This window comes from Centruroides sculpturatus, unplaced genomic scaffold (genome assembly GCF_000671375.1).
Source record: "Centruroides sculpturatus isolate CEXI.00-Female unplaced genomic scaffold, Cexi_2.0 scaffold1779, whole genome shotgun sequence".
Taxonomy (NCBI): Eukaryota; Metazoa; Arthropoda; class Arachnida; order Scorpiones; family Buthidae; genus Centruroides; species Centruroides sculpturatus.
This window is the reverse complement of record NW_019385936.1, coordinates 88346-107687: the sequence shown is the minus strand read 5'-3', so window position 1 is coordinate 107687 and position 19342 is coordinate 88346. Positions and strand designations below refer to the sequence as shown.

Below are 19342 nucleotides of genomic sequence, written 5' to 3'. Positions count from 1 at the left end.
TTACAGTAGAACCTCGATTATCCGCCCTAATTGGGGACTGGGGATAATTGGATAATTGAAAAGTCGGATAACCGAAAAGTATGAAAAAATCCATTATTAGTGTAGTATATTATTATATCCCATGTAATTAGTATATCGCTATTAACCTACTTCGCGTTGAATTTTCATCGATAATAAGCCTAACAAAAATTTTTTAAAATAATAATCGTCGCTATTGTATCGTTAAAAATTAGAAAATTAAGCCTCGTTTAAATACTGGCTCCCTTTCATGGTCGAATGAGTGTTGCCAGCTAAAACACGTAAAAATAATATTAAAGTAGCCAGACATAGCCAAATATTGTAGCGCCACATCACTAGCGGACATTTGAAATTTGCCGACTAGGATGGTCGGTTAACCGAGGTAGCAGTTAATCGGGGGTCGGATAATCGAGGCTCTACTGTACTATATGATTATAAAATGACAAAAAGCTCAATTTTGAGGGCAGAGAAGAGTTATATAAAAAATTGTGAATACTAACAAGTAAAATATCCATTAAGTCCAACCACACTGGGGAGATAACACATGACCCCATCCTGTCGACTTTTAAGAACCAAAATTTAATAGTATCAATGCCCCTTTATACACAAGTTACTGTGCCAAATTTCATTTCTTAGGGTGCGACTATGCAGACGCAAATTTAGAGCAAGCGAGAGGTTGCAAGTGATTTAGTTTTCGCAAAGGAAAACCATGCAGAAACGAGAAATAACACTGGTGAGAGCGAATTTCTGGTTCTTGCACATATCTGAAAGGTTTTGATATTTATCGCGTCTTGCCTGTTCTCGCCACATACTCTCACTCACATCTGCATAGTCACACCCTTAAACTTTACCCATTTTGAGATATTGCTTAATATCTCAGAATGGAGTATAAAGAAATCAAATTATATGTTACTGTAAATGCTCGAACTATGGTAAATCCTAAGATCTTCCAGTAAAACCTAAGATTTACCAAATCTTTGTGGTAAAAGTCCGTAATGTTCTGCGATCCTCGCTAATTTCAAACTTTTACCAGCATTTACTCGGTATATCTTAGGTTTTACCTCAGAGACACAGTAAATGTCGAAAAAAAGTCCACGCTTTCCGCACCACTCCATGTCGCCGCCTTCACTCGCCTGATTCCATCGTTTGACATGTTAGAACATGCACGTTAATTCTAATCTTGTTTGAGATTTCGTTGTCTAAAAGTTATTTATGAATCAAGATGAGTATGAAACGGAGATCTTAAGAAATAATGGATGAGCTCGTTGCAAGCAAGAAAGATAATAACTTTTATCTTAATACAGACAAATACGCAAAGTGTTTGGAAGAAGTAAAAGCTGCAAAGAACATGAAAAAGAAACAAGCTGTTCATTGCAGGCGTATAAAGCGTTATGACATTTTGACTATAGGCTGTGAAGAAAAACTAATTGCACCTATGAAGGAAGAGGATAGAGAAATAAGGTATTACATTTGTTACGGAGATTTATTCAATATTCTCGAAGAAACACATGTTGCTGTTGACCACGGTGGAAGGACACAGATGCTTAAGGAATGTAACCGCAAGTATAAAAATGTAACAGTTGAGGCTACTATGACATATTTAAAGCCATGTCAACCTTGCCAAAAGAAACAGAAGACTTTGAAAAAGGGCATTGTCATCAGACCTATACTTCACAGTGAAATGAACTCACGCTGTCAGGTTGATCTAGTAGATCTACAAACCAGCCCAGATGGAAATTATAAATTTATTTTAGTTTACCAAGACCATCTTACCAAATTTGTGATCCTTCATGCGCTTCAAACTAAACGCGCCGCAAGTTGCATACCATCTTTTGGGAGCGCCGAGCATCCTTCATTCCGATAATGGTCGAGAATTCTCTAACAAAATTGTTGAGTTTATGTCCGGATGTTTTACATCTAGCTCCATGTGGCCTGATGTAAAAATCGTACATGGAAAGGCAAGACATAGCCAAAGTCAAGGATCAGTGGAGCGTGCTAATCAAGACGTAGAAAATATGTTGAGCACGTGGATGGAAACCAATCAGTTATCAAAGTAGTCAGAGGGTTTAAGATTCATCCAGGCAATGAAAAATAGAGCATATTACGAGGGAATCAAATGTTCCCCCTATGAAGCAATGTTTGGTTGTCCAATGAAAACGGGCCTTGCAACTTCAGCAATCCCTAGTGATATGATTAGAGTTATAAGATCTGAAGAAGATTTAGAGAAGTTGTTGCATTCGCGTGACAATATGGAACAAAATAATGACGTCGAAAATACAATCGAACAGGACAAGGAAGAAAGCATTGTTAAATAAGTCAGAAGGGGATATAGACAATAGCACTCTCAACGATAAAACACAAGATGAAATGATTATTACTGAGAAAATGAAGGCGAAGCAAATAACTGATGATTCCAATGTAACGATTCAGAGACAGAAAACATGATTCAGTCTCAGGAAGTTCTTGTAACTATAGAGCCAATACCAAAAAAGATAGAAACTGTAGTGACTATAAGAAACAATGCATAATAGATAAATAAACAAATAATGAACTTACTGGATAATGTATAACTAAAAACCCAACACCTTATTAATCCAGCAATATTTACTAAGTTAATAATAACGTTTGACTGTTTTAAACAGCCGTCATCAGTTAAACTCTTTCAAACTAAAAGAATGCTAAAAATAGAATACAAGCTTTTAAAAACTCTAATTCCAACGTAAAACAAAAACGTACAAAAATTGCGCATTCGATTCTTATCGGAATAAAAATAAAAAATAAAAATACACATTGTTTATCCACCGCATGGAAATCATTTTACCATAGCGCATAATGGTAAACTTATAATAGGCATGATTGCGGCAAAAAATTCGATTATGTGTATTTTTATTTTATTTTTATTCCGATGAGAATCGTATGCGCAATTTTTGTACGTTTTTGTTATACGACTGCGTTTTACGTTGGAATTTGAGTTTTTAAAAGCTTGTATTCTATTTTTAGCACTCTTTTAGTTTGAAAGAGTTTAACTGATGACGGCTGTTTAAAACAGTCGAAAACGTTATTATTAACTTAGTAAATATTGCTGGATTAATAAGGTGTTGGGTTTTAAGAAACAATGCAAACTTGAATTTGGAAAAACAAGCTGAAAAAATGAAAGCCACGTCTGTTGATAAATATCCAAATGTGAAAATTGGCCAAAATGTAAGACTGAAAGTGCCTGAAATTGACAAAGCTAAAACCGACCTGAAAAGCGTTATTGCAGTTGTAGTAGATGTAAAGGACAACGAGTTTTACCAACTAGGTACCAAAATTGGAGTACTAAAGCAGCTTTATACACAAGGTCAATTTACTTCATGCCCTGAAGACTTTATCAAGATAGAAGAAGTTGTTAAAGGTAAAGAAGTAAGTCTTCGAGAAGTTGTCGCAAAATTGTCTTTGACAGGAGGACAAGGTTTCAAGAAGTGCAACTGCTTAAAAAAATGCCTAATGAAGAAGTGCTCTTGCAAGTCATCGGGATTACTTTCTAATTCTAAATGCCATGATAGCTCTCAATGTTGTACAAGTAAAATCCTTTTTTTTTTATTACTTTTATTAAATGACAATGAATACCAAATGATTAGAAAAAATACTGTGATTACTGATTAACTTAGCCGGGTAGGCTATTATATTATTTTTTACAAGATAATTTAATTTTTGTTATGTTAATTAAAAAAGTATTTTTAAACTGTTTCACTAGTTATTAATAAATAGGACTTAGTAGGTTTATAATAATTGCAATAAATGATTATTAAAATACTCATAGTTTTATTTCCAAAACCAACATTTACTAATCGTCTTTAGTAAAACCTAGCATGTACCAAATTCTAATGGTAAAAGCCCGGAAAATCATCTCTCTATAAAAATCCGTACATTTACCAACTCATGTTGGCAAATCCGAAGATTTACAAGTAAAACCTAGGATTTACCAATATACGGGCTTTTACAGTAACATATACACCAACACACAAATTTCCCCACTTTATTTAACATTTTTTTGGGTTCAAGAGGTCTCCAAACATGTAGCTTTGCAAAAAAAAAACTCCAAGGGTCAAATTTGACACAATTCCAATACTTTTCTGTTTTATATACAAAACAAGTTGGGAAAGTAAAAAGGAGTCAGTTGGCAGATTTTTGATTTGATGACTCTGACTTAAACACCAAAACTCCACAGCCCTGCTTAAAACTCCTGTGGTCTTCATCCAATCTGGATAAAACTGAAATTTTGTTTAGATAAGATTTTGTAAAGTATACACTACTTAATTTGAAAATTAATTATATATACATAATTAATTTTAAATATAAAATTTGTTTCATCCATATGATGCTGCTGCTGCTGCTATATTCAGCACAGCAACTGTACTTATGTTGCAGTGGTGTCATTTACTTTAATAATAGCCTTACAATGTCACTTCAACAAAATATTTTTTTAAAAACTTTCCACAGTGACTATCATTTATGTTCTACTTTCTCATAGAATGTATTTATTGACGGGAGTGCAGAGAGATTTCTTTAGTTATCAATAACAGTTTATAGCTGACACACTATCAACAAGATTCACCCAGAGATTATATATATAAATGCATATATTTATCATCATTATCTCTCTAAGATATCAGCTTTCAATTATTAGATACAATTACTATCATTATATATTATAAGTTCAATAGCCTGTTTATATACTACCAATATATAATTTTGTTAAGTATAAAAGTTTCTTCTCATACATTTAAGGAAATTGTACTTAACTGAGATGTGACAATTTTTACTTCTTAAAAAATGACTAAAATAATATATATTTTTGAGCTATACATATAGCTCAAAAATATAGTACATATTAATTAGATGTAACCAAACTGAACATATAAACAACACTGCCAAATTTTAAATGGATCATAATATGGCAAATAACATTAAAGATATATAATTTGGACTACAAATAGGCAGTTAAGCTATCATCTTATCTTAATACATCAGCGAACATTTTCGACCCGACCCGGGTCTTCATCAGGCTATGTTTATGAGGAATTCAAATGCGTATGGAACAGAACATTAAAACAAACTTTAAGCAATTCAAAATTTTGAAAAACAAATTTAAGAATAAACACGGAACATTGCGCACGTGCAAACCACTTGTTTGCGAAACGGCGAACACAACCAAAAATAGGAAATTCAACAAATCAGTTACAGGGGTGGTTTCCCTCATAACAAAACTTCCATGTGCCCGATATCCCGACTGCATCCCTGGAATTAATGCACGTGCCGCGTAATCCTGCTTTAAATATTTCAAGAGTCTCCATGGCTCTCAGTTGATCCGTACAATGAGAGATCTTGATCACACGGGCACTTTGTAAGTCAGCCGTGATTCCCGGTTCTGCGGCAACCGTTGATAGGATGGGGGTGTGTTTTTTATTGTCAATATTGTATTTATGCTCCCGGAGCCGTTTGTGAAAGGAGCGTTTCGTTGATCCCACATAAACCAAATGGTTGTTAAATCTGTCATCCCACATAGAAACGGTATATACCCCCAGTGCATGTTTCAAGTCAATTGCATCTTTTCCATTGCAAAGCAAGTTGTAAACGGATCTAGGCCTACTGTACGCCATCTTAGTCTTGGTGATGGATGAGATTTCCCCGTATATTTTATCCAGATGGCGGTTGTACCCTACGATTTTTCTTGCATATTTATTATCCAAAGACTCCCCAGGGGAATTGGTATTGTCCCGTGTGTTTGCCTGTGTGTAAGCACGAGCCATGTTATATATTAAGTTCTTATTATACCCATGCTGTGTGGCCATTTCCTGAACTCGCCTTAGCTCAGCCATGGTGCCTTCATAGCTAGAGTGGTGCATGAAAGCCCTCTTATTTTTCGAAATTTCGAATCGCTTAAAGTTCGTCTTAATGTTCTGTTCCATACGCATTCGAATTCCTCATAAACATAGCCTGATGAAGACCTGGATGAGGTCGAAAATGTTCGCTGATGTATAAAGCAAGTATCACTGGAGTTACGAAGGTTTTTGTGGAAGTATAACCTATTTTCCTCTGGTGTTTAAGAAGAGTTTAGTTTCTTACATCTTATGTTAAATTTTATTATTATGATTAATAAATTAATTCATATATTCTGGAAAAGATACATCCAAAGAGGAACGTTGTGCACTTAGAACTGTTCTATTGAACTGTCCAGTCTATTGGACTAAACGATTCCTTGGAACAATTCGCAAATATTAATGTCTCTCTTTCCAAATATGGAGATTTGGGACAAACACTGCTACTTTAAAGCAGATGCACATATGCGACACAGCAGCAAAAAGCGGCAGATCATCACCACTTTTTTTCGCCACAGAAATCAATTTTCTGCTGCTTTTCTCATGACACAAAAGTTGGTTGAATTCTATCTTTTGCAGCAGCCACCACCAAGACGCATTTCTATCAGCCAATAACAGTTCGTCTGGTAGTCACACGAGAAAATAGAATCACGTGATATTTTAATGGCAGAAAGTTTGCCGCAGTTAACAGAGATAACTGACATCAGAATAAACAGGAAAGGATAATAAGTTTAACACAAATTCTATACAAATAATCATATATAATTTAATTCAAACAACAAAACAAACGAATCTTATTCAAAATAGTATTCTTTGTAGCAAAATCTTAATTGAGAAATAAGTATATTCTGTACACCAGTTCTTTCTCGATCCAAGAAAATATCTCTAATCCAAAATCTTCCTTCAAATCTTCTAGTAAATAAACAAGCAGTACAAAAATTTGTAAACACGTGAACAACAGCAGTGTCGGTATCGTTTGCCATCTTGTATACTGTACACATGCGCTGAAATCCAAACACATTGTCACTCGATGAAGATGCATTTGTGACAATGCTTTTCCTTGCCGACCCGCATGCATGCATCCACCTTTATAGTCATCCAATCATTGTCCAAATACAGTCTACTATATCCTCAAACAAAAGAAAAATATTGAACACTTGGCAGTTTTATAGTTTTTGAGGGGAACAGGTTAACTTTTAAATGTCACATATCATACAGTAAACAAATGAATTGGAGTAGCAATCAATATAAAAAGATTAAGTTTTCCCTAATGAGTCTCATGATACAATACTAAACTTTAACTTGATTCAAAGATCCTGGCCTTCCCTAACAGTTTAGAAAGAGCAAGTTTCTCAACATAAAAACTTTATTAAAATGTGACAGTTTTTTTATCTTTAAAACATTCTTACAATTTAAACTTTGAAAATCACATTTCAATATTTAAAATAACTTTTATTTTGTTCTTGCTATTTTTCTTTCTCAGAACTGGAAAAGACTACCAAAATAATAATGTTAATTTTATATATTTTTGTATAAGTATCTAGTAAGTTTGGAAAATTAACACTGAACTATAGTTCTTCTGTAATTTTAAATTTATTATTTTGTAACTGGTCAATAGTAATGAAATTATTATAGTACAAAAGATACCCAGACCTCATCGAGTCATAGACTGTACACACAAGAGCAAAAAAGTCAAAGGAACCATACCTGTGTGTGTGACCTTTGACAAGATATGAATCCTAAAATCAGCCCACTACCAGGTTGCACATGATAAGGATTTGCATCACTGCTAAGACTACAGCCTGGTACTCACATGTGTACCCTACAATTAAAATGCGCCATCTGCCAGCCGTAAATATAAAGCTACTACAGTAGGTAGGCTACTTGCCAGTAGTTGAAAATAGCATCTACCGGGATTGCTTTGTTATATCAATTAAACTTTTTAAGTTTGCCCTTGATCTTATCGTAAATTAAAAACCTCAAAAATGAATAATTTGGATAGGAAAAATATTCTAAATTGTCGAAAGTTAGGAATATCCAATACTTTCGTCACCGAATTACGATTACCCATTCCCAATACTTTACACAGTAAGTCTATTTGACATTAATATTTATATTGGATAGTAATATAGCATATAAATGAAATATATTAGCATATTAGTGTACAAATAAAGCTTTTTAGCTTGCCGACTGCCATAGTTCAAATGCTATTGTCCCATGTGATCTTTACAACGACATTGATAAATGGCCTTCCTATTGGTCTAATTTTTTCCATTCCACTTTCCGCAACGGCGAAAGTTAAAAATTTTCAACTTCGTATTCTGTCGCCTTCGACAGCAAAAGTGACATCATTTTATGGTTCCATCGATGGTTTCCATCCTCCATTGCCGCATGTGCATCGCAAGGCTTAACACATTTAACTATATAAAAGTTTCCAGAGAAGGTTCAAGTATTTTAGTGCCACCATTAAGATAATGCAAAAACTACAAAATTGCAGAACTACACAACTGAGAATATAATTGATTTTGAAATTACTAATAGAATATGTATTTGTACAGATGAATACTTCAAATATCATGGGTGCAAAGGATTACTAATGTTGAAGTCCTGAACTGCATGAACAAGCAAAAAGAACTCTTGCTGACCACCAAAATCAGGAAAACACAGTACATAGGTCATATAATGAGGAGAGAAATATCAAATACTTAGACTAATATTAGAATGCAAAATACAAGGAAAAAGGTATATTGGAAGACCAAAAAATCAATGGTCGAAAGGCATCACAAGGTGGTTCTGGCGTACATCTATGGAGATATTGGAGCTGCTATATCAAGGACAACGTTAGCTATATGGATCGCCAACCTTCGATAGGAGATGCCGCATTAAGAAAAATAGAAATTCATTCGTAACACCCACTTTGTTACTAATTGTATGGGTTTTATATTTTAAACTATAAAGAAAGCATTTTCAATCGTTTTTACACAAGTTTAAATTTTTTCTAATGTAAAGAAAAAAAAAAAAACATGCTACATGCAGGGTGGACATATCTTTTAATTTAAAACTGATGAAAATTTAAAAAAACCTAAATTCTATTTTTTTTATTTCTAGAAAATAATTGGCAAAATTGGCTTCTGTAATTATACTAATGTTCCACTGTTATTATCTATCAGGAAATATTTATATTGACTCCATAAAGTAGTCGAAACATTTACAGAATATCAGAATTAAGTCCAATGCAAAATGTTTGGATTTTTGCACAGTTTCTTTTACAAGCTTGCATTTCTCAATTTATTTTCAGATAAACAGTAATTTTCACTAATTAGTACTATAAAATTAAGTAATATAAAATCATGGAATAATGAAGAGAGAATGGCCATCTTTGGAATATCCAGCTATACAGGTATACCTCAACTTACGTCGTTCCCGATTATACGTTGTTTGTCAAAAAAGTATATGGAAAAATAAAAATCAAGTTTAAGTCATTTTATTCGACTTTACGTGTGTCCGCCACAAATATTGAAGTCGTAATATCACTAGAAAAGTGTTTAAAGCACCCATGCAACGTGTATCCATTATATATAACCCATTCAACGTGTATCCATCTGTCCGTGTAACGGTATGATAACAGACTAGAGGCGCCCTAGCGAAGATTTTAAATTAACAATAAATTATTTTTATTTGTAATAGGAATTTATTATTGATACGAATTTATTATTTATACCACAGAATGGTATAAATAATTATTATATGCCTTGCCTTATTATATGCCTCAATTAACCTTGTACCACACGTTTACGACATCCTGTGACTCGGTGAATGTCGCGCATTGACTCATGGGAAATTTGTTGAAAAAATGGCAGATACATTTAAAATCGAGGTTTACAGGCGAAGGTAAATAAATAAATTAACTATTTTAAAGTATTTATAGAATGTTTAATAGGTAGAAATATAGATCTGTATGATGCTATTGGGACTGTAAGATTTATCCACCGAATGAAGAGGTGGCAACCGCCCCTCAGTGCGAACAATAAATGTCTAATGAACAATACCCCTATGCGCGACCCTTCCCAAGATGTAGTGCTTGCTCCGAAAATTATTCTACATGTCACGTGACCGCCTGTTTGCCACAATTTACCCCGAGAATAAGCGGATCAGTGAACCACCGAGTGTGCGTGAGCGCGCGTTAGTTTTTTTTTGTGCGATACGCTTCCTTTTGACCACAGTGTCACGTGACCGGAAATGACATAGGTGAATTTTCAGCAGCTTATATCTCGCAAAGTTTCACAAGTAGGGGTATGGTTCCTTTGACTTTACTGTTCACACAGGGGACTACAGTTTGGGGGGGTCGCCATCTCTTCATTCAGAGGGTAAATCTTACCGTTGGGACTTTAACGGAGCTGTAGAACATATTGATAGAAACAAAAAAGTCAAAGGAACCGTGCCTCATGGAAATTTGTAAAGAATGCCCACTAGGGGGGCATCCCGGGCTACTAGTAAAATCATATTAAAATGTATACATTTACAAGTATGTACTGCATTTACAGTACATGCATTCGTAAATTTAGATTACTTTTTCTGTACTATATTAAAAACTAAAATTTATTTGTTTGTAAGCTTAAAATAGATCCTTATTAACCATATATTATTAAAAATGCATTAATAAATAAAATACATAATCGGAAATGGTAATTTATGGTTTAGCCTAGTGACGAGTAGATTCGGAGACAAGTAAATTCAACTTACGTCACCTCTCCTGGAACCAATTACCGACGTAAGGCGAGGTATACCTGTATTTGAGTATCTTATTGAAAGTAAAGCCTATGATTTCCAAGAAATGCTTAATCATATAAGTCTTGACTCAATTATTTTTCAAATGGTAAAGTAGATGAAATTTTAATTGATAAATTGTCACAAAACATTCGTATCCTTATAGCCACGGTCACATGTGATTTCTAGCCATGCAGGCAACTCCAATAGCAACGGCTGTTCTCATCAACTAGTAAACCCCTTCAAAAACTGGCCCGATTGTAACGTAACTAGAAACAAAAACTTTATTCTACTCATGCTGATTGCAAATGCACATTCAATCAGAAAATGCCTTTGTACTACATCATACGATGGCAACTTTGATAGTACTTATCATCATGGCAGAAAGTGAAAATACCGACCAGTACAGCACTAGAATCAAGGTCAATCAAGCTTATTTGGGCTCACGAATGCCCATGGAGTTTTAATTCTCCACTTTATCAAAGAAAAGAGAAAAGAACATAGGGATGGTGTAAGATAAGCAAAAGTCTCACCATTGATTGCAAGTATTGTTTTTAGATTTCTGGTTATAAAATGTCAATTGTGTTTAGTTTAGTTGTAAGGTCACGTGTTTCCATGTTGCAATGCCAACAAACAATACGACCACGACGAGATGTGTGCAACTCACATAGTTGTAGTTGCGGTCATCTGTGCGACCACAGCTTAAAACAAATGTAGAACCATTACAAACCCTATCTGCAAGTAATCATTCTGTATGGATTTGTGTGTATTGATGTGATGATGGCAATTATTTATCTAGCTGGATTTACATGCACTGCTGGTACCCATGCCCTTTTATTTTCATCACACGAAAACAAGTGTAACCGGAAAGATCGAATACACGGACAATGTCAATGCATCATGTTTTTGTATATATTGCACACAGCATACAAATCACTTATAAAGAACACTGGTTATTATGGCAGACAACCACTGCACAGTATCTATCTGAATTGGTTTTATAAGACATGTCACCGATGAAAAACTAAAAACTATCAGTATCTTAATGGCTACCATAACGTGCCGTCATGTGGCAGAATTAAAAAAAAAAAAAACATTCCGAAAATTTGCAGATAGACCACACGACTATGCAGGCTTTGGGTAACCCACTTGACCGTTTGCAAAGTGCTCTATGTTATAATTATAGTGTGCTAGCAAGCACCAAAGCACCTGCTATCACTTGAACCTCAGTGCACAATGTACAGAGCATTGGTCAAGACTCACCATTGGTTGCTTTGACCAACGCACGCAGAGAATAGGCAGTATACCGGTACACAGTAAAAACAGACCTTTGAAGGAAAATGTCTCGCAAAGGGTCGCACATACGGGTATGGTTCATTTGACTTTTTCGCTCATACAGATCTACAGTTTAAGTGGTGGTAACTCCATTCAAAGTTCACATCTTACCCAATTTTAACGGATCAATGATTACATTTCTAAAAACTTTTACCGGATTTTTATACAGAAAATCACGTGGTCAGGAAACCATCTCTAACAATTTAACAATAAATATAAAGCATCTTATCTAATTAATTATCTCAATTAATTATTAACGAACAATCATACAAATTCCTCAATAAACGGAAGACTTCGTACAAAACGCCATTAAGGTCAAGACAAATGTTTAAGATACGATTTATATATAAAATTCATTACGATAAAACAATTAAATGAAATAAAAGGATGTTAAATGTTTAAAAGAGTCCTAAGTTTTAATTCGGATAGTTAATTAACCTGTAACAAAAATTTTAAAAACTGAGCCGCCATCTTGAACAAAGAGTTGGCTGCGGTTTAAGGTATTTTTTACACAAAGCATAGTTATTACTTACCCTACTTCCTCCCCTCCTTGAGACATTGTCACTTATATTTTTTAAATAAAATTAATAAAATGAAAGAAACAAAATGTTCGAAGACGGTCTTTTTATACAATTTGTAGTTGGTACAACAGAAATGGATTCCGGGACGTCTCCAATCTAGATTACGGGGCCGCCAATACGTAGAACATGGGCCGAAAGCATCCTCTAGTGGACGGGAGAAAAATGTAACGATTANATTATTTCTTTATTTTGTACAAACAAAATAAATATATTGAAAAATATAAAAACAAAAAAGTATCCTTTAGAAGTTAATCTAGTATCAAAAACATTCGATTCAGCATGACACAGTCCAACTGAAATGCTTTTGGTTAACCGACGTTTCAGTTGATCGGCATTTGGATAATTGACGCTCTACTGTACTACAACTTTTCTCTTAGGCTTTGTTGCTTCCACACTCTTCTTGAATGCCACAGTTAATAGGCAAGAATGATATATATAAAACCAAACACAAGTAATATGACATGCTTTTATAGCACAAGTGAGAGACAACCTGGGCACACAACAGATGCTATTTATTTAGCAAGTGCATTTTTTCACTGTATGCTCAGTTCAAATGTAAAAGAATCTCTTAAAATTCAGGTCAAATTTCTCTCAAATTTAACATTAAAATTCTGGAACATTCAAACTATGAGATGCCACTAGGGCTTATCATTTCCCGGCCTTTTGCTTGTCTTGGGATATAATTATTTTTCATTTTAAGTAACTTAATACATCCTGCAATCTCCAAACCAATAATAATAATAATGCTGTGTAAAATATGTATAAAAAATTACTGTTGAGTTACATAGAAATTTTCACAAATAGAAAAAGTTAAGTTTGTTGGAAACTGCTTACAACAAAAATGCCTTTGAATCGAGTTGAAAATTTAAAGAAAAAAAATGAACTTAGATCAAATGTCTAACTTAGAAGGTAATTTTTGTTATTTAAATAAAACAATACAAAATATTATTGCAAACTTTTATAACAACATTTTAAAAAAGCAAAGAGGTCAATACTCCAATCACTCAATTTGATTCTTGTTTTACTAAAGAAAAGTTCTGCTAACAAGAATGCCCTTTTTGATTCAACTGATGTGGGTGGAATTTTCTTTAATGCATTTAAAAGAAGACAGATTTGTTTTTTTCATTTGCAGTCTGGAAAATTTCTAGTTCATTTTTGAGATGCATTACAGCATTTCTTTTGCCTTCTAGTTTTCTTGATTTGCCTACCTAGGTTGCTTTAATAGTGGCATCGAGCTTACAGTCCAATAATTCAGCAGTTCGTTTGGCTTTAATAATCGGGTTTATGAAGAAAAACTTCATACTTGCATACTCGTTTGTATCCTTGCCCAATTTGCACAATCTGGCATAATGAAGTTATTGAAGCTACTGGGCATGGTTAATTAAAAATTAAGACAGCAAAAGCACAATTATTCCAGATATTACAGGTTCTGACAAGTAAAGAATTTTCAGAGTCCTGTCACAAGAAGCAAAAATTTAAAAACTAATAAGCAGGCTTAAAATTAATAAATACAAATGTATTCTGAAAGTTTATGGGTTAATAATTATACTTTCTATTTACAAAATTTCCTCAACTTTAACACAAAATAAGAAAAAAAGGCATTTTTAAGAAATTTATGGGATTTCCTGGGTTAAAAAACAGCTAGGATCCCATTGAAAAAACCCTAGATACCACTATTATTAAGCAATTGTTAAATCAGTCAAATTTTTCATTGTTAATAGCAACTATTGTAATATCCTTATAAATGAAAATTTTTGAAAAAATGTGTTTAATCTAATTAAACATCTAAATTTTTAAATAGCAAACAGTTCTTAAATTTTGTAAAAATATGTATTTTTAATAATCATTAAAAGAATTTTTAAAAACATTCATTCTGACCTTGTGTTGTCTCCCAACTTAATCCACCAACAAAAAGTTTCCTGAAAGAAAAATCAAATATTAAATCTAATTACAAGAAAGTAATTCTATAAATTTGATTAAAATAAAATAATATAAATCAAGTATTGATTAGGGAAACTAATTTTTAATAAATTATTTTTGGAATGCTTAATATATCGTGAGAAATACATTAACTTAGAAATTTTATTACTTTTTTTAAAGAACACTTAAATAACAGAACAGAATAACCTATAATCAAATTAATGTCTTTTTTGTTTTAATTTTAAATGCATTTAAGAATAGAATGCTTAATTTGAAATATCTATTAAAAACAACACCTATTTAGCTTACACTGAATTATTAAAGGAATTTTTACATTAAGACACAGAATAACCAAAAATCAATAATATATTAAATGTTTTACCAACATACCACAGAAGTAATGTAAGAGCTTTGTTGGTATGTGAATGACCGATACCACAAGTGTGGCAATAACAGGATTTTTGGTTATTCTGGTGTCTTACATAATTAGATCCAGTTCATGGTCCATGATGAATTAGACTGGTGTCTGCCCATAATGGCTCAAAACCATATTCTAATATGTTCCTAGCTAGTTCATATTTCATCTACTAAGCAACATATCATCTCAGTACTGTCAACCTACTTTCAAGCATTCTGGAAGTGGCCCCATATATGCAAACTTACACATTGTAGAACTTAATGTGTGGAGGTATTTTGTAGACCTCCACACATTCTTTTGTGGAATAATGGATCTCTTTTTAGTAGTCTTATCAATTTTGACTTTCCAAATATTTGAGTTGTGTCATAACTGAAACACGATGTAGTAGGCAAACACATGCTCTATTGAAAGAATCATCCATGTCATTGTCACAAAACAGACTGCCAAGACAGTTGTACTATATATAGGCATTTCCTAATGGGCACTAGATTCAGGAAACATTCAAGACACCATTAGGAAGTATCTATGTACAATTACCTTTGCCTTGTGACAGTGACACGAATGTTTCAACAGAGCATGCCTACTACACATCGTGCTTTGGCTACGCTGTGACACGACTCATACACAGTAGAACCTGTCTATGGCAACCACCCATAATTCCTTCAAAAAGTGGTCTTTTAGTCAGTGGTGCTGTAACACTATTTCCACACATATTTTGCACACAGATATGGCTAAAAGCCAATATCTACTAAGCAAAACTCGAGGTGAGCATAAATAAGTGAATTTTTTCAATAATACAGCTATATTGATACTGTATTTTATTCTTATCAGGTAACATGATTAACAGAAGTCATCATGATTTTATAAGACAGATTATATACCAGTATTTTAAAGATTAATACAGTATTTGCATTTTCTTGATTATAATACACACTTTCTTTTTTCCGACTTAATTAATTCAACTTGGTTCTCTTTGTTCGCTACTCAGTTATGTGTATTATGCCATTGATATAGAAGCATGTAGTATATCTCTTCACCACTTTGGTTTTGGTTTCCTTTAATCTTACTTTAACTTTAAAAATACTGTATTTTTTAAATATTTAATATTTTCTTAAGTACAATAAAAAATTATTAATTAATAATAAAACGATTTTATTATTTCTTCTCATAATACCATTTCATCGCATCAACAACAATCACGAAATCGAAAAAGAAAGGTTGCCTGTAAAACTGATTTTTGCAATAATGCATTTATGGTTTTTTGAATATTTTGCATGAAAAATGACTTGGATATTATTTTTCTAGAAATATCACAGAAATAAGGTAAGTTGATACAGAAACTATTTATCGCACATGTACTGTACATGAGCTTCAAAAAAATAAAATTTATCAAATGATGAGATCAGCTGATTAATTGTATCATGTACAATATTTTATACTCCTAAGAAAAACACAGTAGGTCTATGGTAAAATAAATTGCATTTTCCCCACAAATAAACTTGCCGCTAATTGCTGTTGTGATAAAGTTATCAGAGAAAATGAAAATGGTTTAACACTATCTTCTAACAGCAGTACTTTCCATTTCTTTCATTTTTGGACAATTTTTATCAAACTGAAATAAATTTCCTTTGTTGCTAGACTAATTCATTAACACTGGCATCCTGCACCTAATTTCAAGGATGGAAAAAGTGCCCGAAGTGGGTTTGAACAAGAGTTTAGACCAGATATATTCGTGGAAATAGTCACTTATTAAAGTTGTTGTTTCTGACCAAAAATAGAGTATTTTGCAATTAATATGAAAAATTACAGGAATAACTTCCTAATACAAGTTATGTTCCAGATAAGGGTGGTTTCTGGGTTGTTAAAAAAACAAGAAAAATCAATTATAAAAATATTTTTTATCACAAATAAAACAGTAAATTAATAGCTTTTTCATATATACTTTGTAACTCCTATATTTTTATTTATGGTGTAATGTGGAATTCTGGAAAGTACCTGGGTGCTGTACATGAGAAGACGTTGCAGACAACTAAAGCAAGGTACACCTGTATAACAATTTTGCTAAGTTAAAAATAATCTAAATAAGACTTTTCCAAAACTTTTTCAGCTAAAAATTGATAGTTTTCAGTATTTCTTGAGATCCCTCTCAAATATAAATATGCTGTAAAATATGGTAATTTTCATTATAACTGGTGTCTTACCAAGTTCAAGACTCTAGCATACTGTTACACAATAAAGAATTTTATATAAATAATAAGTTTTAATGATAAAATTATTTTATTAGAAATTCATTACTTTTTGCTATTTCATATTTAAGTTTTCTGCAAACAGATTTTTTCCACAGATCAATATTGAATCACAGACCACATTAGGAAATACAAATTTAGATAAAATTTGATGAAAAAAATGATTGCTAAAACAAATTAAACTACATTTTTTAACATTCATAAATATTTCAAAATAAAGCCAGCTGCAGATAAAACTAGTTTTTATGCACAACTTAAACAACAAAAAGATGAGAAAAAAGTGCTTAATTCTGGAAACCAAATTACATTTTTGTTAAGAAATGTTTTTGTCTTTTATATCATCCTCAATTATAAAAATTACTACATATCTTTAAAATTAAAAATTATAAAGTGCATTAGAACAAATGCATCGGAAAGAAAATATCTACAAGTTTGAACTTTCTCAAATTTAAAATCACAAGGAAAATAAATGAAAGTGAAAAAGCTGTCTTTTGGCAGACTGTGTTCTAACTCTAACATCCATAGTACCTGAAGATGAGTGTTATATGCTTTTGAAAATGTTCATATTTTGTTCTCAATCTTGTTCTGGTAATGCCAACAGACAGCTTTTTCACTTTCATTTATTTTAGTAAGTGGTATCACTTGTTTTTTTCTCTTTACAAGAAATTTATAATTATTAAAAAATTACAACAAAAAACACTAATTGTAATTATCCAGTTGATTCAAAATATATTTATTCAAAAATTAAGAAAAAAATTGAATTAGATATAACACAGTCTATATTAAATGTAGACTCACGACAATCTGCACTACATGACCTTCAACAAACACTCCCTGTGTATTGATGCCACTTCTAGATAAAGTTGGAAAGGGCTTTTTGAATAAAAAACCAATAACCATGAGTCTAAAATGGCTTTTTAAGACAAAAGAGTCATCGACATTAACCATTCTAAGTTTGTGTGTAAAAATATATATGTAACACCTCTCCATTAATTGCATTGTTTGCTTATCCACCCAGCTTTTAACATGTTAACCACCACAAGATACCACTTGTGTCACTAGCTAAAAATTTCCCCTTGTTCTTCCAAGATACTATAAAAGATTTGTGCCTCAATGACTGATTACATAGTATGCTCCATAGAGCACCAGCAGTACATCACAGAGCATTCTGTAAATGTAATTTAATTAAAAAACACAAAAACAAACTTTACCAACTGAGAGGCAGTTTATGCAACTCATGGTCTGTAGTGTAAGTTCATTTGTCTAAGCCTTCAGATAGATTGTATTGGGTTGTTAGGAAAGTAATTTTATTTGTACCCCATGAAAAAAATTCTTATAATATATATTTTATTGAATTATATATTGACCATTTTCCTTATACCTTTTTCCATCTTTCTGCTAGTAGCATTATTCCATGCTCATAAAAGTTCTGATCTTTGCTTACAAAAAACTGATCCAAGTGATTTCCTGACATCCTCATTTGAAGTAAATGTTTTACCATTTAAAAAATTTTGTAAAAACCAGAACAAGTAATAATACAAGGGTCCAAGATCTGGCAAATATAGTGGGTATGGTAGCACATAAAATTCAGGTTTTTTGACATGAAAAGAATACAAATCTATAGAAAAAAAGAAAACAGGCTGTGGGGCACAATTTTTTTCAATAGTGGTGATTAATATGTTAATGATAATGATAATAGGGCTTCTCAAATAACCTGGTCCTTCTTATCTAGTGCCATTGCCTTAATAATGTAACACTTTTAAAAAATTATATGATTTGTCAGTTTCAAAAAAATAAAAAAAATGAATTTTTACTAATGCAAATAAAATAATATTGAACTAAGATAAAAAACTAATGATTTTTCATCAAATTTCATTATTTTACATTAATTTGATGTGGCGCTATTCCATTTATCAATATAATGGCCTTAACTGTGCATGAATATGTGAATTCCATATACAGTGATGCCTGGTATAACGGACACTGCGAACAAGTGAGAATGATGTTTCCACTCTTTTGCCGTCGCCAATGACAATCAGCTATTTTTATAATATATTAGTACAGTAGAGCGTCGATTTTCCGAAAGTCAATCATCCAAAAGAATTCCAGTCAGCAAATTTAAATTTTCGCCAGTGCTGTGGCACTTCAATCTTTGGCTATGTCTTGGGCTACTCAAATATTTTACGTTTTTGATAC

General features: G+C 32.6%; 1 protein-coding gene across 1 annotated transcript in view; it reads right to left on the bottom strand.

The window, feature by feature from the left end:
* The window catches only part of LOC111612688 (DAZ-associated protein 1-like), a 28579-nt gene extending 15887 nt beyond the window's left edge, over positions 1 to 12692 (bottom strand). The window contains exon 1 of the mRNA XM_023353933.1: positions 12515 to 12692. Coding sequence (XP_023209701.1) covers positions 12515 to 12540 — 26 coding nt within the window. The 5' untranslated portion in view covers positions 12541 to 12692. The remainder of the gene's footprint in view (positions 1 to 12514) is intronic.
* Between the last annotated feature and the right edge of the window lie 6650 nt (positions 12693 to 19342).